This window comes from Bombina bombina, chromosome 3, assembly GCF_027579735.1.
Source record: "Bombina bombina isolate aBomBom1 chromosome 3, aBomBom1.pri, whole genome shotgun sequence".
NCBI classification, from domain to species: Eukaryota; Metazoa; Chordata; class Amphibia; order Anura; family Bombinatoridae; genus Bombina; species Bombina bombina.
Genome location: NC_069501.1, coordinates 998839046 through 998858602, shown reverse-complemented (window position 1 = coordinate 998858602; position 19557 = coordinate 998839046). Strand labels below are relative to the sequence as shown.

At 39.2% G+C, this 19557-nt stretch overlaps 1 protein-coding gene across 1 annotated transcript in view; it reads left to right on the top strand.

Moving 5' to 3' along the window:
- Nucleotides 1-19557, top strand: part of LOC128652582 (mucin-2) — an 87361-nt gene that overhangs the window by 28013 nt on the left and 39791 nt on the right. Inside the window, exons 5-14 of the mRNA XM_053705513.1 lie at nt 10095-10169; nt 10334-10408; nt 10797-10871; nt 11648-11710; nt 11858-11929; nt 12095-12169; nt 12341-12415; nt 13581-13637; nt 14036-14110; nt 14253-14327. Of these exons, the coding sequence (XP_053561488.1) occupies nt 10095-10169; nt 10334-10408; nt 10797-10871; nt 11648-11710; nt 11858-11929; nt 12095-12169; nt 12341-12415; nt 13581-13637; nt 14036-14110; nt 14253-14327 (717 nt within the window). The remainder of the gene's footprint in view (nt 1-10094; nt 10170-10333; nt 10409-10796; nt 10872-11647; nt 11711-11857; nt 11930-12094; nt 12170-12340; nt 12416-13580; nt 13638-14035; nt 14111-14252; nt 14328-19557) is intronic.

The following is a 19557-nucleotide window of genomic DNA, read 5'->3' as shown; positions in this document are numbered from 1 at the left end:
TAGCAGCCAGCCCATTTTAGGTTCAGCACCATGGATAGCGCTTGCTTATTGGAGGCTTACATTTACCCACCAATAAGCAAGCATAACCCAGGTTCTTAACCACAAAATGGGCCGGCTCCAATATATCACATTCCTGCTTTTTAAAAAAAGATAGCAAGAGAACGAATAAACATTAATAATAGGAGTAAATTAGTGCATGCAATTTTAAGCAACTTTCTATCTGAATCATGTAATTCAACTTGTAAAGAGGTACTTACTGAGTTTTCCTAACAATCTCTGCCCTAGTTTAGAAAGCCAGAGTTGGCTACTCTGTTCTTTCTTTTTCAAAGGTCTCTCATACCTTGTAACTGTCTACATGCCGGACAGCGGAGCAGGTAAGTGCTTTTTCTTCCAGTTGGGGAACCATGCACTTAACAAATTAAGACACTGCTTTTTTATTGGGACATAGATAATCCTGTTGTATGGGTTACACTGGGGCAAAAAGCAGGCACTGTAGCATGTGCGAGACTAACTTTTAAACTCTTTTAAAAAGAATGGGTAAAATGTTATTAGGCTTTATTTTCTGACACATATTTACTTGATAAAACAATACAAGTTTAAACGGAAAGTAATGCTGAATTTTCTATTTCAGCAGCTTATTCATTTCCCCTTTGCTTTAAAATAAAACGATGCAATATTTTAAACTGTCCGATTTAAAAAAACGGTTATTTCAGGGAATCGGTGTACCAGGAAGCTATTTTTAGTGCCTCTGTGTCGCAGCAGTAATTTGAGCTCAGCAGTTGCGGTCACATGACCGGCTTTACTTTAACGTTTCTGAGGAAAAAGTTGTTATATTTTGTTTTCTTAACTTTTCTCACATAATTTTAGCTTGGGATTGATCCGAATTTGGGATAAAATTTAAAGTATTTTTTTTTTTTTAATTGAATATTAAAATCTTTGAAACTTCTGTACAAGTTTATTTACTGTTTCTATGGAGCAAGAGCCTGCTCTCATGAATTTGTGCTTATGTTTAGATGCACAAATTGCAGCTCCTATGCAATTTTCTTCTTCATGTGTCAAGAAAACCTTGCAAAATAAAGGTAACATTTTTGAGCCTAATGTCTCACAGGATGATGCTGTTAAAATAATACCTCGGCTTTCTCCTGCTATGTCCCAAACTTCAATGGTGTCACATGCAGTGCCCTGCGGTTCCTCTAACTCCTAGTGGAGTTTATTTAAAAGCAGAAATTGCTGCCCATGTATCTTCAGCGGTATCTGCGGCATTAGCTGCCATTCCCAGATTAAAGGGAAATTCAGAAAGTAAGGTGCCTGCCCTCAGTTCTGCTTCCCAAGTTGCCCTTTCTCTTAAGTCTGAGGAAGATACATTGAATATGAGATTTCACCCTCAGAGCGTCCCAGACAGTAATTCCTTCTGAGATTGAGGTGGTATCCTTCAGATTTAAGCTTCAACACCTTTGTGTATTGTTAAAGGTTTTAGCTACTTTAGATGACCCCAATACCCCTGTCGTTGTCACTCCTAAGAAATCTAGTAAACTTAAGTTTCTTTGATGAACCTTCCACTTCAGAGGTTTTTCCTGTGCCGGACCGTGCTAGGGAGATTATCTCACAGGAATGGAGAAACCAGGGGCGTCATTCCCCCATCTCCCATTTTTAAGAAAATGTTTCCTGTCAAAGGCTCCATTAAAGACCCTTGGTATACTGTACCCAAAGTTGAAGGGGCCATTTTCACTCTGGCTAAGAGAACCACTATTCCTTTTGAGGATAGCTGTTCTTTTATGGTTCCGATGGACAAGAAGCTGGAGGCTTATTTGAAAAAGATTTATGTTCATCAAGGTCTCCAATGGCAACCTGCGATGTGTATTGCCACCGTGACTAGTGCGGCATCTTATTGGTTCAACTCCTTGTCTGATTCTCTTCAAGTAGAGACTTTCTTTAATGAAATTCAAGATAGGAATAAAGCTCTTAAGTTGGCCAATTCCTAATAAATCCTATGATTGTTGTTATCGTAAAAGGTTTTGTTTCTTGCTATCATTTCTGCTCAAAGTCTCCGAACGCTCAGCTCTGCAGTGTGATTCCCCTTATTTTATTTTTCATGCCGATAAAGCAGTTCTTCGTACTAAGTTAGGTTTCAGGAAATTGTTCCCTCTCTGTGTCCTAATCCTCCTCCTTCCAAAGAAAGTCTGTTACACAATTTGGATGTTTGTACATGCTCTTAAATTCTACTTACAGGCAACTAAGGATTTTCGCCAGTCCTCTGCCCTCTTTGTCTGTTTCTCTGGGAAAGGTAAAGGTCAGAAAGCTACTGCTACTACTCTTTCTTTTTGGTTACGAAGTATAATTCGTTTGGCATATGAGACTGCTGGACAGCAGCCTCCTGAGAGAATTACGGCTCATTCCAGAAGAACCGTTTCCTCTTCTTGGGCTTTCAAAAATGAAGCTTCTGTGGAACAAATTTGCAGGGCTGCAACTTGGTCTTCTCTACGTACTTTTTTCAAACTTTTACAAATTTGGGAGAAAGGTTCTTCAAGCGGTAGTGCCTTCTGTTTAGGACTGCCTGTCTTTTCCCTCCCTATTTATCAGTGTCCTCTTGCTTGGGTATTGTCTCCCAACAGTAATTACTCAAGCCGTGGACTCACCATATCTTAGGTCAGAAAAACAAAATTTATGCTTACCTGATAAATTTATTTCCGGATATTTTGAGTCCACGGTCCCACCCTTTATTTTAAGACAGTTCTTTTGAGACTAACCTCAGGCACCTCTACACCTTGTGTTGCTCCTTTTTCTCCATTTCCCTTCGGTCTAATAACTGGGGATTGTGGGTAAGGGAGTGATACTTAGCAGCAGTTTTACTGTGGTGCTTTTTGCCACCTCCGGCTGGCCAGGAGTGATATTCCCAACAGCAATTACTCAAGCCGTGGACTCCCCATATCCAGAAATAAATGAATTTATCAGGTAAGCATAAATTTTGTTTTTTTCAGAGTCAAAGCTCCAGATATGACTGTTAAATCATTTATCAAAAAATGAAAAGTGGTGTCTTATGGCCCTTAAAATTTAAGTATAGTGAAATATGTATATCCCTTGTCTATTACAGCACTTAGACTTGATGTTTTAGCTGTATCTTTTTTTCTTTTTTTTTTTTTTTTGCACCAATATCTGAAGTCACAACTCCAGATATCATGGTTGTATGGTGTGCTTTTATCAGAAACTGTGGTGTTCCCTTGGCCATTTACTACATATGGCTATGTATATATTTTTTTTACATTTTTTGAGGATTAAGATAAACATACAGACGTTCCATTGTGAGGCTATGTATATTTTTAATATTCAAATTCTTAGCAATAAGTTGACAATTTGGCAGTATGAAGATATTTCTCTTGTTAAGTGTGTTCAGTCCACGGGTCATCCATTACTTATGGGATATATTCTCCTTCCCAACAGGAAGTTGCAAGAGGATCACCCAAGCAGTGCTGCTATATAGCTCCTCCCCTCACAAGTCATATCCAGTCATTCTCTTGCAACCCTCAACAAAGAAGGAGGTCGCGAGAGGAGCTGGAGTTTTTACTTAATTATTCTTCAATCAAAAGTTTATTTTAAATGGCACCGGAGTGTGCTGTTTTTCTATCTCAGGCAGTATTTGGAAGAAGAAACTGCCTGCGTTTTCTATGATCTTAGCAGGCGTAACTAAGATCCACTGGCTGTTCTCGACATTCTGAGGAGTGGGGTAGCTTCAGAAAATGGGAATAGCATGCGGGGTCTCCCGCAAATGAGGTATGTGCAGTACAATATTTTCTGGGAATGGAATTGACTAAGAAAACACTGCTGTTACCCGTATGGTGTAAGTACAGCCTTAAATGCAGTAGTAGTGACTGGTATCAGGCTGATAAATGTATGCACAGTAGAGTTATTTTCTAGGGACTAGAATTTGACTGAAAAAATACTGTTAATACTGATATGTGTGAGCCTTAACTGCAGTAGAAGCGACTGGTAGCAGGCTTAGTAATAACTTTACACAGCATCTGAAATGTTGTTTTTTTAAAACGTTTACTGGCATGTTAATCGTTTTGTGAGGTACTTTGGTGATCTTTTTGGGCATGATTTTTTTCCACACGGCTAACGTATATTTCTGCATAGAAACCGTTATATCAGGTCTCCCACTGTTGTAATAGGAGTGGGAGGGACCTTTTTTAGCGCCTTGTTGCGCAGTTAAAATTCTAGCACAGTCTTCCTGCTTCTTCCTCTTTGATCCAGGACGTCTCCAGAGAGCTCAGGGATCTTCAAAATTCGTTTTTGAGAGAGGTAATCAGTCACAGCAGACCTGTGACAGTGTGTTTGACTGTGATAAAAGCGTTAAATCTTAATTTGATATCCGTTTTTTGGGTACTGAGGGGTTAATCATCCTTTTGCTAATGGGTGCAATCCTCTGCTAATTAATACATTTAAAGAATTGTTGACTATAACTGAACTAGTTCTTTGTTATTCAATTGTGTTTTTTAAAAAAGTGCTGCAGCGTTTTTTATATTGCTTGTAAACTTATTGAAGTAATTTCCAAGCTTGCTAGCTTCATTGCTAGTCTGTTTAAACATGTCTGATACAGAGGAATCTGCTTGTTCATTATGTTTAAAAGCCGATGTGGAGCCCAATAGAAATATGTGTACCAATTGTATTGATATTACTTTGAATAAAAGTCAATCTGTACCGATAAAGAAATTATCACCAGACAACGAGGGGGAAGTTATGCCGTCTAACTCTCCTCACGTGTCAGTACCTTCGTCTCCCGCTCGGGAGGTGCGTAAGATTGAGGCGCCAAGTACATCAAGGCCCTTACAAATCACTTTACATGATATGGCTAATGTTATGAAAGAAGTATTATACAATATGCCCGAGTTAAGAGGCAAGCGCGACAGCTCTGGGTTAAGGACAGAGCACGCCGATGACACGAGAGCCATGTCTGATACTGCGTCACAATTTGCAGAACATGAGGACGGAGAGCTTCATTCTGTGGGTGACGGTTCTGATTCGGGGAGACCGGATTCGGAAATTTCAAATTTTAAATTTAAGCTTGAGAACCTCCGCGTGTTGCTAGGGGAGGTGTTAGCGGCTCTGAATGATTGTGACACGGTGGCAATCCCAGAGAAATTATGTAGGCTGAATAAATACTATGCGGTACCGGTGTGTACTGACGTTTTTCCTATACCAAAGAGGCTTACAGAGATTATTAGCAAGCAGTGGGATAGACCCGGTGTGCCTTTTTCCCCTCCTCCGATATTTAGAAAAATGTTCCCTATAGACGCCACCACACGAGACTTATGGCAGACGATCCCTAAGGTGGAGGGAGCAGTTTCTACTTTAGCCAAGCGTACCACTATCCCGGTGGAGGATAGCTGTGCTTTCTCAGATCCAATGGATAAAAAATTAGAGGGTTACCTTAAGAAAATGTTTGTTCAACAAGGTTTTATATTACAGCCTCTTGCATGCATTGCGCCTGTCACTGCTGCAGCGGCATTCTGGTTTGAGTCTCTGGAAGAGGCAATTCGCACAGCACCATTGGATGAATCTTTGAGCAAGATTAGAACCCTTAACCTGGCTAATGCGTTTGTTTCGGATGCCGTAGTGCATTTAACCAAACTTACGGCTAAGAATTCCGGATTCGCCATACAGGCGCGCAGAGCGCTATGGCTTAAATCCTGGTCAGCAGATGTAACTTCTAAGTCTAAACTACTAACATTCCTTTCAAAGGGCAGACCTTATTCGGGCCCGGCTTGAAGGAAATTATTGCTGACATTACTGGAGGTAAGGGCCACACCCTTCCTCAGGACAGGGCCAAATCAAAGGCCAAACAGTCTAATTTTCGTGCCTTTCGTAATTTCAAGGCAGGAGCAGCATCAACTTCCTCCTCCAAAACAGGAAGGAACTACTGCTCGTTACTGACAGGGTTGGAAAGGCAACCAGTCATGGAACAAGGGCAAGCAGGCCAGAAAGCCTACTTCCGCCCCTAAGACAGCATGAAGACAGGGCCCCCTTTCCGGAGACGGATCTAGTGGGGGGCAGACTTTCTCTCTTCGCCCAGGCTTGGGCAAGAGATGTACAGGATCCCTGGACGTTGGAGATTATATCTCAGGGATACCTTCTGGATTTCAATACTTCTCCTCCACAAGGGAGGTTTCATCTGTCAAGGTTATCAACAAACCTAGTAAAGAAAGAGGCATTTCTACAATGTGTACAAGACCTCTTAGTGATGGGAGTGATCCACCCAGTTCCGCGAACGGAACAGGGGCAAGGGTTTTATTCAAATCTGTTTGGTCTGAAAGTTCCCTCTTTCTTGGGAACCACAATCTTAGACTTAAAGATCTTAAACAAATTCCTAAGGGTTCCGTCGTTCAAGATGGAAACCATTCGGACCATCCTACCCATGATCCAAGAGGGTCAATATATGACCACAGGGGCCTTAAAGGATGCCTACCTTCACATACCGATTCACAAAGATCATTATCGGTACCTAAGGTTTGCCTTTCTAGACAGGCATTACCAGTTTGTAGCTCTTCCCTTCGGGTTAGCTACGGCCCCGAGAATTTTTACAAAGGTTCTGGGCTCACTTCTGGCGGTACTAAGACCATGAGGCATAGCGGTGGCTCCGTACCTAGACGACATTCTGATACAAGCGTCAAGTTTTCAAAATGCAAAGTCTCATACAGAGATAGTTCTAGCATTTCTGAGGTCGCATGGGTGGAAAGTGAACGTGGAGAAGAGTTCTCTGTTACCACTCACAAGGGTCCCTTTTCTTTTGTAGAGATGAAGATTTACCTGACTGAGTCCAGGTTATCAAAGATTCTCAATGCTTGCCGTGTCCTTCACTCCATTCCAAGCCCATCAGTAGCTCAGTGCATGGAAGTAATCGGCTTAATGGTCGCGGCAATGGACATAGTGCCATTTGAGCGCCTACATCTGACCGCTGCAACTATGCATGCTAAGTCAATGGAACGGGGATTACTCAGATCTGTCCCCTTTGCTAAATCTGGACCAGGAGACCAGAGATTCTCTTCTCTGGTGGTTGTCACGGGTTCATTTGTCCAAAGGAATGACTTTTCGCAGACCAGATTGGACGATTGTAACAACAGATGCCAGCCTACTAGGCTGGGGAGCAGTCTGGAACTCCCTGAAGGCTCAGGGATCGTGGACTCAGGAGGAGAGACTCCTCCCGATAAACATTCTAGAATTAAGAGCAATATTCAATGCTCTTCTAACTTGGCCTCAGTTAGCAACACTGATTTTCATCAGATTTCAGTCGGACAACATCACGACTGTGGCTTACATCAATCATCAAGGGGGAACCAGGAGTTCCCTAGCGATGTTGGAAGTCTCGAAGATAATTCGCTGGGCAGAGTCTCACTCTTGCCACCTGTCAGCGATCTACATCCCAGGCGTGGAGAACTGGGTGGCAGATTTTCTAAGTCGACAGACCTTTCATCCGGGGGAGTGGGAACTTCACCCGGAGGTATTTGCTCAACTGATTCATCGTTGGGGCAAACCGGATCTGGATCTCATGGCATCTCGCCAGAACGCCAAACTTCCTTGTTACGGATCCAGGTCCAGGGACCCGGGTGCGGTGCTGGTAGATGCACTAGCAGCCCCTTGGGTTTTCAACATAGCTTATGTGTTTCCACCTTTTCCGTTGCTACCTCGACTGATTGCCAGGATCAAACAGGAGAGAGCATCGGTGATTCTGATAGCGCCTGCGTGGCCACGCAGGACCTGGTATGCAGACCTAGTGGACATGTCGTCCTGTCCACCATGGTCTCTACCCCTGAGGCAGGACCTTCTAATCCAGGGTCCTTTCAACCATCCAAACCTAATTTCTCTGAGGCTGACTGCTTGGAAATTGAACGCTTGATTCTATCAAAGCGTGGGTTTTCGGATTCGGTTATTGATACATTAATACAGGCTCGGAAACCTGTTACCAGAAAAATTTACCACAAGGTATGGCCGTGTAAATATTTATATTGGTGTGAATCCAAGAGTTACTCATGGAGTAAGGTTAGGATTCCTAGGAGATATTGTCTTTTCTACAAGAGGGTTTAGAAAAGGGCTTATCCGCTAGTTCGCTAAAGGGACAGATTTCTGCTCTGTCTATTCTTTTACACAAGCGTCTGGCAGAGAATCCAGACGTCCAGGCTTTTTGTCAGGGCTTTGGCTAGGATTAAGCCTGTGTTTAAAACTGTTGCTCCTCCGTGGAGCTTAAACTTGGTCTTAAAGTTCCTTCAGGGTGTTCCGTTTGAACCCCTTCATTCCATTGATATTAAGCTTTTATCTTGGAAAGTTCTGTTTTTGATGGCTATTTCCTCGGCTCGAAGAGTCTCTGAGTTATCTGCCCTTACATTGTGATTCTCCTTATCTGATCTTTCATTCAGACAAGGTAGTCCTGCTTACTAAACCTGGGTTCTAACAGGAATATCAATCAAGAGATTGTTGTTCCATCGTTATGTCCTAATCTTTCTTCAAAGAAGGAACGTATTTTGCATAATCTAGACGTGGTCCGTGCCCTGAAGTTCTACTTACAGGCAACTAAAGATTTTCGACAAACTTCTTCTCTGTTTGTCGTTTACTCTGGACAGAGGAGAGGTCAAAAGGCTTCAGCTCTCTCTCTCTCTCTCTCTCTCTCTCTCTCTCTCTCTCTCTCTCTCTCTCTCTCTCTCTCTCTCTCTCTCTCTCTCTCTCTCTCTCTCTCTCTCTTTCTTTCTTTCTTTCTTTCTTTCTTTCTTTCTTTCTTTCTTTCTTTCTTTCTTTCTTTCTTTCTTTCTTTCTTTCTTTCTTTCTTTCTTTCTTTCTTTCTTTCTTTCTTTCTTTCTTTCTTTCTTTCTTTCTTTCTTTCTTTCTTTCTTTCTTTCTTTCTTTCTTTTTCTTTCTTTCTTTCTTTCTTTTTCTTTCTTTTTCTTTCTTTCTTTTTCTTTCTTTTTCTTTCTTTTTCTTTCTTTTTCTTTCTTTTTCTTTCTTTCTTTCTTTTTCTTTCTTTTTCTTTCTTTCTTTCTTTTTCTTTCTTTCTTTCTTTTTCTTTCTTTTTCTTTCTTTTTCTTTCTTTCTTTTTCTTTCTTTCTTTCTTTTTCTTTCTTTCTTTTTTTTTTCTTTTTCTTTCTTTTTCTTTCTTTTTCTTTCTTTCTCTTTCTCTCTCTTTCTTTCTCTTTCTTTCTTTTTCTTTCTCTTTCTTTCTTTTTCTTTCTTTTTCTTTCTTTTTCTTTCTTTCTTTTTTTTTCTTTTTCTTTCTTTTTCTTTCTTTTTCTTTTTTTTTCTTTTTCTTTCTTTTTCTTTCTTTTTCTTTCTTTTTCTTTCTTTTTCTTTCTTTCTCTTTCTCTCTCTTTCTTTCTCTTTCTTTCTTTTTCTTTCTTTCTTTCTTTCTTTCTTCGTAGCATAATACGCTTAGCCTATGAGACTGCTGGACAGCAGCCTCCTGAAAGAATTACAGCTCATTCCACTAGATCTGTGGCTTCCACCTGGGCCTTTAAGAATGAGGCCTCTGTTGAACAGATTTGCAAGGCTGCAACTTGGTCTTCACTTCATTCTTTTTCCAAATTTTACAAATTTGACACTTTTGCTTCTTCGGAGGCTGTTTTTGGGAGACAGGTTCTACAGGCAGTGGTTCCTTCTGTTTAATGTTCCTGCCTTGTCCCTCCCATCATCCGTGTACTTTAGCTTTGGTATTGGTATCCCATACGTAATGGATGACCCGTGGACTGAACACACTTAACAAGAGAAAACATAATTTATGCTTACCTGATAAATTTATTTCTCTTGTAGTGTGTTCAGTCCACGGCCCGCCCTGTCTTTTTGAGGCAGGTTCTAAATTTTAAATTATAACTCCAGTCACCACTGCACCCTATAGTTTCTCCTTTCTCGTCTTGTTTCGGTCGAATGACTGGATATGACTTGTGAGGGGAGGAGCTATATAGCAGCTCTGCTTGGGTGATCCTCTTGCAACTTCCTGTTGGGAAGGAGAATATATCCCATAAGTAATGGATGACCCGTGGACTGAACACACTACAAAAGAAATAAATTTATCAGGTAAGCATAAATTGTTTTCTTTCTTTCCCTTCCTCGCTTTTCAGCCCTAACTGCGACCTCCCCTCCTCCTGATGTGACTACTGTGCCTGTTGCGCCCATTGCTCAAGTCACAGCGCCAGGTATAATGTTTACTTGGAATAAATTATCAAAAATAAAACCTTTTGTTGTGTTTTATGACTCTCTTAAAGTTGTATGTTACTAGATATTTACATTCCTACTTACATCTCTTATAAATAAATTGGCTGACTTTGGCGCTTTTTTTTTGTCCCACTCCTTTTTTTAGCCCCAACTACAACCTCCCCTTCTCCTAGTGTGATTACGGCGCCTGTTGTGCCCATTGCTGAAGTCACAGCTCCAGGTATCATGGTTGCATGGTGTGCTTTATTAAAAACTAATTGTGGTGTTCCCATGGCCCTTTACTAAATATGCTTTATATTCCTAATATTAGAATTCTTAGCAATGAGTTGACAATTTGGCAGTATGAAGATTTTTTTTTTTCCCGCTCCCCTTCCTCGCTTTTCAGCCCCAACTGCGACTTCCTCTCCTACTGATGTGACTACTGTGCCTGTTGCACCCATTTCTCAAGTGACAGCTTCAGATATGTTTACTTGGAATAAATTATTAAAAATAAATCATTTGTGGTGATTTATGGCTCTTAAAGTTGTCTTACTAGATATTCACATTCCTAATTATTGGCTGACATTTTGGCTTTATGAAGAATCCCCCCCCCCCACTTCATTTTGTAGCCCCAACTACGACCTCCCCTCCTCCTAGTGTGATTACGTCGCCTGTTGTGCCCATTGCTGAAGTCACAACTCCAGGTATCATGAATGTATGAAGTTGTTTATTAAAAACTAATTGTGGTGGTTGTATTCCCGTGATCCTGTTACTAATCATTTGTGGTGTTTTATGGCTCCTTTGAAGGTGTCTGTTACTAATAGTTCAAATTCCTAATTTACTGTTTTTGGCTTTATGAATATTTCCCACCCTTCCTCATTTTTAGTGGCTCATTTTTGTGGAATCATTCATCAAAACGAAATCCTTCTGGTGTTACCCTTCAAGTGTCTGTTACTAAAATTTCAGAATTCTAATCAAGGGCTGGACATAGTGTTTGTGTTTTTTTTTTTTTTTTTTTTTTCCTCCCCCTTTCTATGAGCCAGCCTAGAAACTTTTGCCTATTTTTATGAGATAAAATGTCATAAAATGAAACCAGGAAAACAGTATATTTATGTGTGTGTGACGTGTATACACAATGTGTTTGTATGTATTTTTTATTTATATATACTATACACGCATACATTTATGTATGTAACGTTTGTGTTTACAGTGTATATTTACAGCTATGGGGCCTAGAAAGGATCCAGCCTCACCAAGTTAAATTGTAGCTACAGTTGGCAGGGGGGAAGTGGAGGGCACCCATGATTGTCTTGGGACTCCAGGGTCTAATTTTAAGGAGCTAGTGACTCTTTGGCATCTCTGTTTATTTAGGCGTGCTCTAATCTATTACAGTTCTTAGAAATACGTTAAATGTGTTTTATGATTGTCATTTTAGCAGTATGAAGATTTTTTTTTTTTTTTTTTTTTTTTTTTTTTAAAGCCCCACTCACGCACTCTACACCTGATGTGACTACGGTGCCCATTGCTGAAGTAAAATCTCCAGGTATTATGATTGGGTCCTTTATCAAAAAACAATTGTGGTCTTCCCATAGTCGTTTAAAATTCCTAATATTCGAATTCCTTTAAATAAATTACATGACAATTTGGCAGTATGAAGACTTTTTTTTTTTGCCTCCTCCTCACTTTTCAGTCCCAACTGTGACCTCCCCTCCTGATTTGACTACGGTGCCTGTTAAGCCCATTGCTGAAGTCACAACTCCAGGTATAATGATTGCTTTGTATAATGTATCAAAAATGAAACCTTTGTGGTGGTTTATGGTCCTCCTTAAAGTTGTCCGTTACTAGATATTCACATTCCTACTTACAGCTCTTAGAAATAAACTGGCTAATATTTTGACTTTATAAAGATTGCCCCCCTCTTTTTTAGCTCTAACTATGATCTCCCGTCCTAATGATGTGACTACAGTACTTGTTGCGCCCATTGCTGAAGTCATAGCTCCAGGTATTATGATTGTATGGAGTAATTTATTAAAAACTAATTGTGGTGTTCCTATGCCCCTTTAAAGTTGTTACTAAATATTGCTTCACATTCCTAATATTAAGAGTTCCTAGAACAAAAGTGTATGACAATTTGGCAGTTGAAGATGTATTTTTTTTTTTCCAAACTTTTCAGCACCATCTAAGATCTCCCCACCCTCTGATGTGACTACGGTGCATGTTAAGCCCATTGCTGAAGTCACAGCTTTAGGTATAATGATTACTTGGGATCATTTGTGGTGTTCTATGACTGGCTGTTACTAAATATTCACATTCTTATTACAGCTCTTAGAAATGAATTGGGTGACATTTTGTCTTCATGAAGATTCCCCACCCTCATTTTTTTAGCCCCAACTGTGACCTCCCCTCCTACTGTTGTGACTATGGTGCCTGTTGCGCCCATTGCTGAAGTCACAGCTCCAGTATTTATTATGTATTATGATTGATTCATCATAATTATGCTGTTGGTATTTCTATGGTGCTTTTAAAAGGTTTCTTACTAAATATTACATCATATCACAATCTATCACAATTTATAGGTCTACAGTATCTGACATTTTAGCAGTATAAAATATAAATAAAACCTTGACCTTTACCTTTTTGAGACCTATGGATCTTTTAATTTATGAATATTGAATGACAGTTTTTCAGTGTTATAGTTGGGGGAGCAACTTTTTTTTTTTATGTCATGACTAGTGGAAATTCCCAGAGATATACTTTGGGAGTATCAAGATCGATGTTAAGAAAAGTATTGTATGTTTTTCTTGTTGCATTGAAATTATTTGCTTAATATTCAGTTTAAACCTTAGTTCCATAAAACAAATTGTGGAACAAAATTTTTGTTTAAACGTTCATATTTCCTTAGGGAGTGAGAGACAGATGAAAGGATACTCAGCTGGGGTTTTGTAAAGCTAATTGGTCAGTAAAAGAGAAATGCCATGATGCAGTCTAAATTAGAATGTAGTAGGTTGTTTAAGACATTTGAGAGCATTTCGCTATTGAAAGGGTGGTTGATTTATAGAATAGACTTTAAAGTTGACGGGAACAAATATTCCACATGGATTAAGAATGCCTTGTAAGGTTATCCTCAGAACTGTATTTTTGATAGAAATGTGGCCAGAGTTGATGGGCCTCCTTTTTTTTTTTTTTTATATATACTGTCTAAAATGGCTTTCTGTCAATGCGCATCATGGTGTACTAAATCTGTTTTGAACAATTGTTTAGGCAGTTTCCAGACACTAATTATTAAGCTGCTATAAAGTCTTAGCGCCAGTATGTATTTCTGGGGGGAAAAGTCATCTTAAAGTCTAATTAGCAGTGGGTTACTTTTTAGCTTGGGATATGTGTTTAATATTTAATTTTTTATTATTTTTCAGTTTCAAATATTAGCCCCCTTCCATCTGATGTACCCATTGCTAAGCCAAATGCACCAGGTATTTAGGCTGCATGAGATCTTAACTAGAACTAACTCTTTGCTGTGACAGTGTTTGTTTGTAAACCAGCGTATTAGACTTTACTCATCTTGAGTGTATGCATACTACTTAAGGTTATTGGCTACTTTTAGATGTATTACTTTTTGATATCTAGACGTTTAATAGGCTCCTGAATGTTGTCATGCCCTGATAAAGTAACCTTTCTATTTGTGAAGAGTTAAATCATTTCACAGCTCCAGATATCATGATTGCATGGTGTGCTTTATTAAAAACTAATTGTGGTGTTCCCATGTCCCTTTATTAAATATTGCTTCATATTCCTAACATTGGAATTATTCGCAATGAGTTGTGACAATTTGGCAGTATGAAGATCTTTCTTTCCCTTCCTTGCTTTTCAGCCCCAACTCCGACCTTCCCTCCTACTGATGTGACTACTGTGCCTGTGGCACCTATTGCTGAAGTCAAAGCTCCAGGTATAATGATTACTTGGAATAAATGATCAAAAATGAATTATTTCTGATTATTTATGACCATCTTAAAGTTGTCTGTTGCTAGATATTTATATTCCTATTTATGGGCTGACATTTTGTCTTTATTCCCCCTTCCTTTTTTTAGCCCAAACTACTACCTCCCCTCCTACTAGTGTGATTAAGGTGCCTGTTGTGCCCATTGCAGAAGTCACAACCCCAGGTATCATTGTATGGAGTGGTTTATTAAAAACTTATTTCCCATGGCCCTGTTATTAATCATTTGTGGTGTTTTATGACTTGTTTAAAGGTGTCAATACATGTTCACGTTCCTATTTTACAGCATTTAGAAATTAATTCTGACGTTTTGGCTTTATTAATATTTCCCTCCCTTTCTCATTTTTAGTGGTTCATTTTTGTGAAATCATTCATCAAAAATAAATAATTCTGGTGTTACCCTTCAAATGTCTGTTACTAAATATTCAGATCTCTAATCAAGGGCTGGACAATTTTTCATGTATTTATTTTTATTCATTTTTTCCATCTATGAGCCAGCCCAAAAACTTATGGCCACTGTTTTAAAATACCATATGAAACACTGAGTACAGTATGTGTCTGCGCGTGTGATGTGTATATACACAATGTGTTTTTATATATTCATATTTTCACGTATGGATGTATGGATGTATGGGATGGATGGATGTATGGGATGGATGGGATGTATGGTGTGTGTATCACGAGATTAAAATCCTCCATATTGCAAAAGTAAATCAGTAGAAATTATTGCATAGGCAATTAGCACTTCTAGGCAAGTATCCCGCTTGCCTTCACCCAAAAAAAACTCCATATACATTATCAATGCACCAGAGGATTCTGGGAAAGATATGCAAATTAGATATGCAACATCTTCAAAATACTGTTAAAACACTGGTTCCCTAATGGGGTAAATACAGTAGTGATTTTTGTATGTATTATATTAGGGCTGGGTGATATGGGGAAAAATTAAAATCGCGATTTTGGACCAAAAAAGCACGATTGCGATTTAATCACTATTTTTAAAAAATAACTGCTAAACATACGTTTCTCACTTAAAAAAATGCATTAAATGTTAATTGTATAGCAGATGCTTTAAATACCTTTGTTAGAATTCCCAAGATTCTACTTCAACTGAAGAAAGGCAAATGACATAGCCTATCCCCAGGATACTCTGACAGGAGTGTACATAAGTGTGAGATATTCCTTATTAATACTGAGGTAAATGCACACCACTGGAGGAATCTGGAGCGCTGAAATAAACAGAATGCCACAGAATAGTGTGAGATCCGTCAGACACATCTTTAATAAACACAAGTTGGAACTACTCACAAACCTAGAAGTATAATGCACATTTCTTTCATGTAATTAGCAAGAGTCCATGAGCTAGTGACGTATGGGATATACATTCCTACCAGGAGGGGCAAAGTTTCCCAAACCTTAAAATGCCTATAAATACACCCCTCACCACACCCACAAATCAGTTTTTTTACAAACTTTGCCTCCTATGGAGGTGGTGAAGTAAGTTTGTGCTAGATTCTACGTTGATATGCGCTCCGCAGCAGGTTGGAGCCCGGTTTTCCTCTCAGCGTGCAGTGAATGTCAGAGGGATGTGAGGAGAGTATTGCCTATTTGAATGCAATGATCTCCTTCTACGGGGTCTATTTCATAGGTTCTCTGTTATCGGTCGTAGAGATTCATCTCTTACCTCCCTTTTCAGATCGACGATATACTCTTTTTTTTTTATATATATATATATATATATATATATATATATATACACCATTACCTCTGCTGATTTTCGTTTAAGTACTGGTTTGGCTTTCTACAACATGTAGATGAGTGTCCTGGGGTATGTAAGTAAGCTTATTTTCTGTGACACTCTAAGCTATGGTTAGGCACTTTTTTTTTATAAAGTTCTAAATATATGTATTCAAACATTTATTTGCCTTGACTCAGGATGTTCAACATTCCTTATTTTCAGACGGTCAGTTTCATATTTGGGATAATGCATTTGAATCAATCATTTTTTCTTACCTTAAAAAATTTGACTTTTTCCCTGTGGGCTGTTAGGCTCGCGGGGGCTGAAAATGCTTCATTTTATTGCGTCATTCTTGGCGCGGACTTTTTTGGCGCAAAATTTTTTTTCTGTTTCCGGCGTCATACGTGTCGCCGGAAGTTGCGTCATTTTTTGACTTTTTTTGCGTCAAAAGTGTCGGCGTTCCGGATGTGGCGTCATTTTTGGCGCCAAAAGCATTTAGGCGCCAAATAATGTGGGCGTCTTATTTGGCGCTAAAAAATATGGGCGTCATTTTTGTCTCCACATTATTTAAGTCTCATTATTTATTGCTTCTGGTTGCTAGAAGCTTGTTCACTGGCATTTTTTTCCCATTCCTGAAACTGTCATTTAAGTAATTTGATCAATTTTGCTTTATATGTTTTTTCTATTACATAGTGCAAGATGTTCCACGTTGCAACTGAGTCAGAAGATACTTCAGGAAAATCGCTGCCAGGTGCTGGAGCTACCAAGCTAAGTGTATCTGCTATAAACTTTTGGTATCTGTTTCTCCAGCTGTTTGTATTGTATGTCATGACAAACTTATTAATGCAGATAAAATTTCCTTTAGTACTGTTACATTACCTGTTGCTGTTCCGTCAACATCTAATTTTCAGAGTGTTCCTGATAAACATATGAGATTTTATTTTTAAATCCATTAAGAAGGCTATGTCTGTTATTTCTCCTTCTAGTATACATAAGTCTTTTAAAACTTCTCTTTTTTCAGATGAATTTTTAAATGAACATCATCATTCTGATACTGATAATGGTTCTTCTGGTTCAGAGGTTTCTGTCTCAGAGGTTAATGCTGATAAATCTTTGTATTTGTTCAAGATGGAATTTATTCGTTCTTTACTTTAAAGAAGTATTGCATTAGAAATAGAGGATTCTGGTCCTCTTGATACTAAATCTAAACGTTTAAATAAGGTTTTTAAATCTCCTGTAGTTATTCCAGAAGTGTTTTCTCTCCCTGATGCTATTTCTGAAGTAATTTCCAGGGAATGGAATTATTTGGGTAATTCATTTACTCCTTCTAAAACGTTTTAAGCAATTATATCCTGTGCCATCTGACAGATTAGAGTTTGGGACAAAATCCCTAAGGTTAATGGGGCTGTCTCTACTCCTGCTATATTTTTAGCGGATGTTGCTGCAGCTTCAACTTTTTGGTTAGAAGCTTTAGCGCAACAAGTAACAGATCATAATTTTATAGCATTATTATTATTCTATAACATGCTAATAATTTTATTTGTGATACCATCTTTTGATATCATTAGAGTTGATGTCAGGTATATGTCTCTAGCTATTTTAGCTAGAAAAGCTTTATGGCTTAAAACTTGGAATGCTGATATGTCTTCTAAGTCAACTTTGCTTTCCCTTTCTTTCCAGGGTAATAAATTATTCGGTTTTCAGTTGGATTCTATTATCTCAACTGTTACTGGAGGGAAGGGAACTTTTTTACCAAAGGATAAAAAATCTAAGGTAAATTTATGTCTAATAATCGTTTTCGTTCCTTTCCTCACAACAAGGAACAAAAGCCTGATCCTTCATCCTCAGGAGCGGTATCAGTTTGGAAACCATTTCCAGTTTGGAATATATCCAAGCCTTATAGAAACCTAAAGCCAGCTCCTAAGTACCCATGAAGGTGCAGCCCTCATTCCAGCTCAGCTGGTATGGGGCAGATTACGTTTTCTTCAAAGAAATTTGGATCAATTCCGTTCACAATCTCTGGTTTCAGAACATTGTTTCAGAAAGGTACAGAATTGGCTTCAAGTTAAGGCCTCCTGCAAAGAGATTTTTTTTCTTTCCCGTGTCCCAGTAAACCCAGCAAAGGCTCAGCATTTCTGAAATGTGTTTCAGATCTAGAGTTGGCTGGAGTAATTATGCCAGTTCCAGTTCTGGAACAGGGGCTGGGGTTTTATTCTATCTCTTCATTGTACCAAAGAAGGTCAATTCCTTCAGACCAGTTCCGGATTTATCAATATTGAATCGTTATGTAAGGATACCAACATTCAAGATGGTAACTGTAGGACTATCCTGCCTTTTGTTTAGCAAGGGCATTATGTCTACAATAGATTTACAGGATGCATATCTGCATATTCCGATTCATCCAGATCACTTTTAGTTTCTGAGATTCTCTTTTTAGACAAGCATTACCAGTTTTGTGGCTCTACCGTTTGGCCTAGCATCAGCTCCAAGAATTTTTTTCAAAGGTTCTCGGTGCCCTTCTGTCTGTAATCAGAGAACAGGGTTTTGGTATTTCCTTATTTGGACGATATCTTGGTACTTGCTCAGTCTTCACATTTTCGCAGAATCTCATACGAATCGACTTGTGTTGTTTCTTCAAGATCATGGTTGGAGGATCAATTTACCAAAAAGTTCATTGATTCCTCAGACAAGGGTAACCTTTTTAGGTTTCCAGATAGATTCAGTGTTTATGACTCTGTCCTTGTCAGACAAGAGAAGTTTAACATTGATATCAGCTTGTCAAAACCTTCAGTCACAATCATTCCCTTTGGTAGCCTTATGCATGGAAATTTTAGGTCTTAGGACTGCCGCATCGGATGCGATCTCCTTTGCTCGTTTTCACATGCGACCTCTTCAGCTCTGTATGCTGAACCAATGGTGCAGGGATTACACAAAGATATCTCAATTAATATCTTTAAACCGATTATACGACACTCTCTGACGTGGTGGACAGATCACCATCGTTTAGTTCAGGGGGCTTCTTTGTTCTTCCGACCTGGACTATAATCTCAACAGATGCAACTCTTAGAGGTTGGGGAGCTGTGTGGGGGTATCTGACGGCACAAGGGGTTTGGGAATCTCAGGAGGTGAGATTACCGATCAATATTTTGGAACTCCGTGCAATTTTCAGAGCTCTTCAGTCTTGGCCTCTTCTGAAGAGAGAGTTGTTAATTTGTTTTCAGATAGACAATGTCACAACTGTGGCATACATCAATCATCAAGGAGGGACTCACAGTCCTCTGGCTATGAAAGAAGTATCTCGAATTTTGGTTTGGCCAGAATCCAGCTCCTGTCTAATTTCTGCGGTTCATATCCCAGGTATAGACAATTGGGAAGCGGATTATCTCAGTCGCCAAACGTTGCATCCGGGCGAATGGTCTCTTCACCCAGAGGTATTTCTTCAGATTGTTCAAATGTGGGAACTCCCAGAAATAGATCTGATGGCTTCTCATCTAAACAAGAAACTTCCCTGGTATCTGTCCAGATCCCGGGATCCTCGGGCGGAGGCAGTGGATGTATTATCACTTCCTTGGAAGTATCATCCTGCCTATATCTTTCCGCCTCTAGTTCTTCTTCCAAGGGTATTCTCCAAGATTCTAAAGGAATGCTCGTTTGTCCT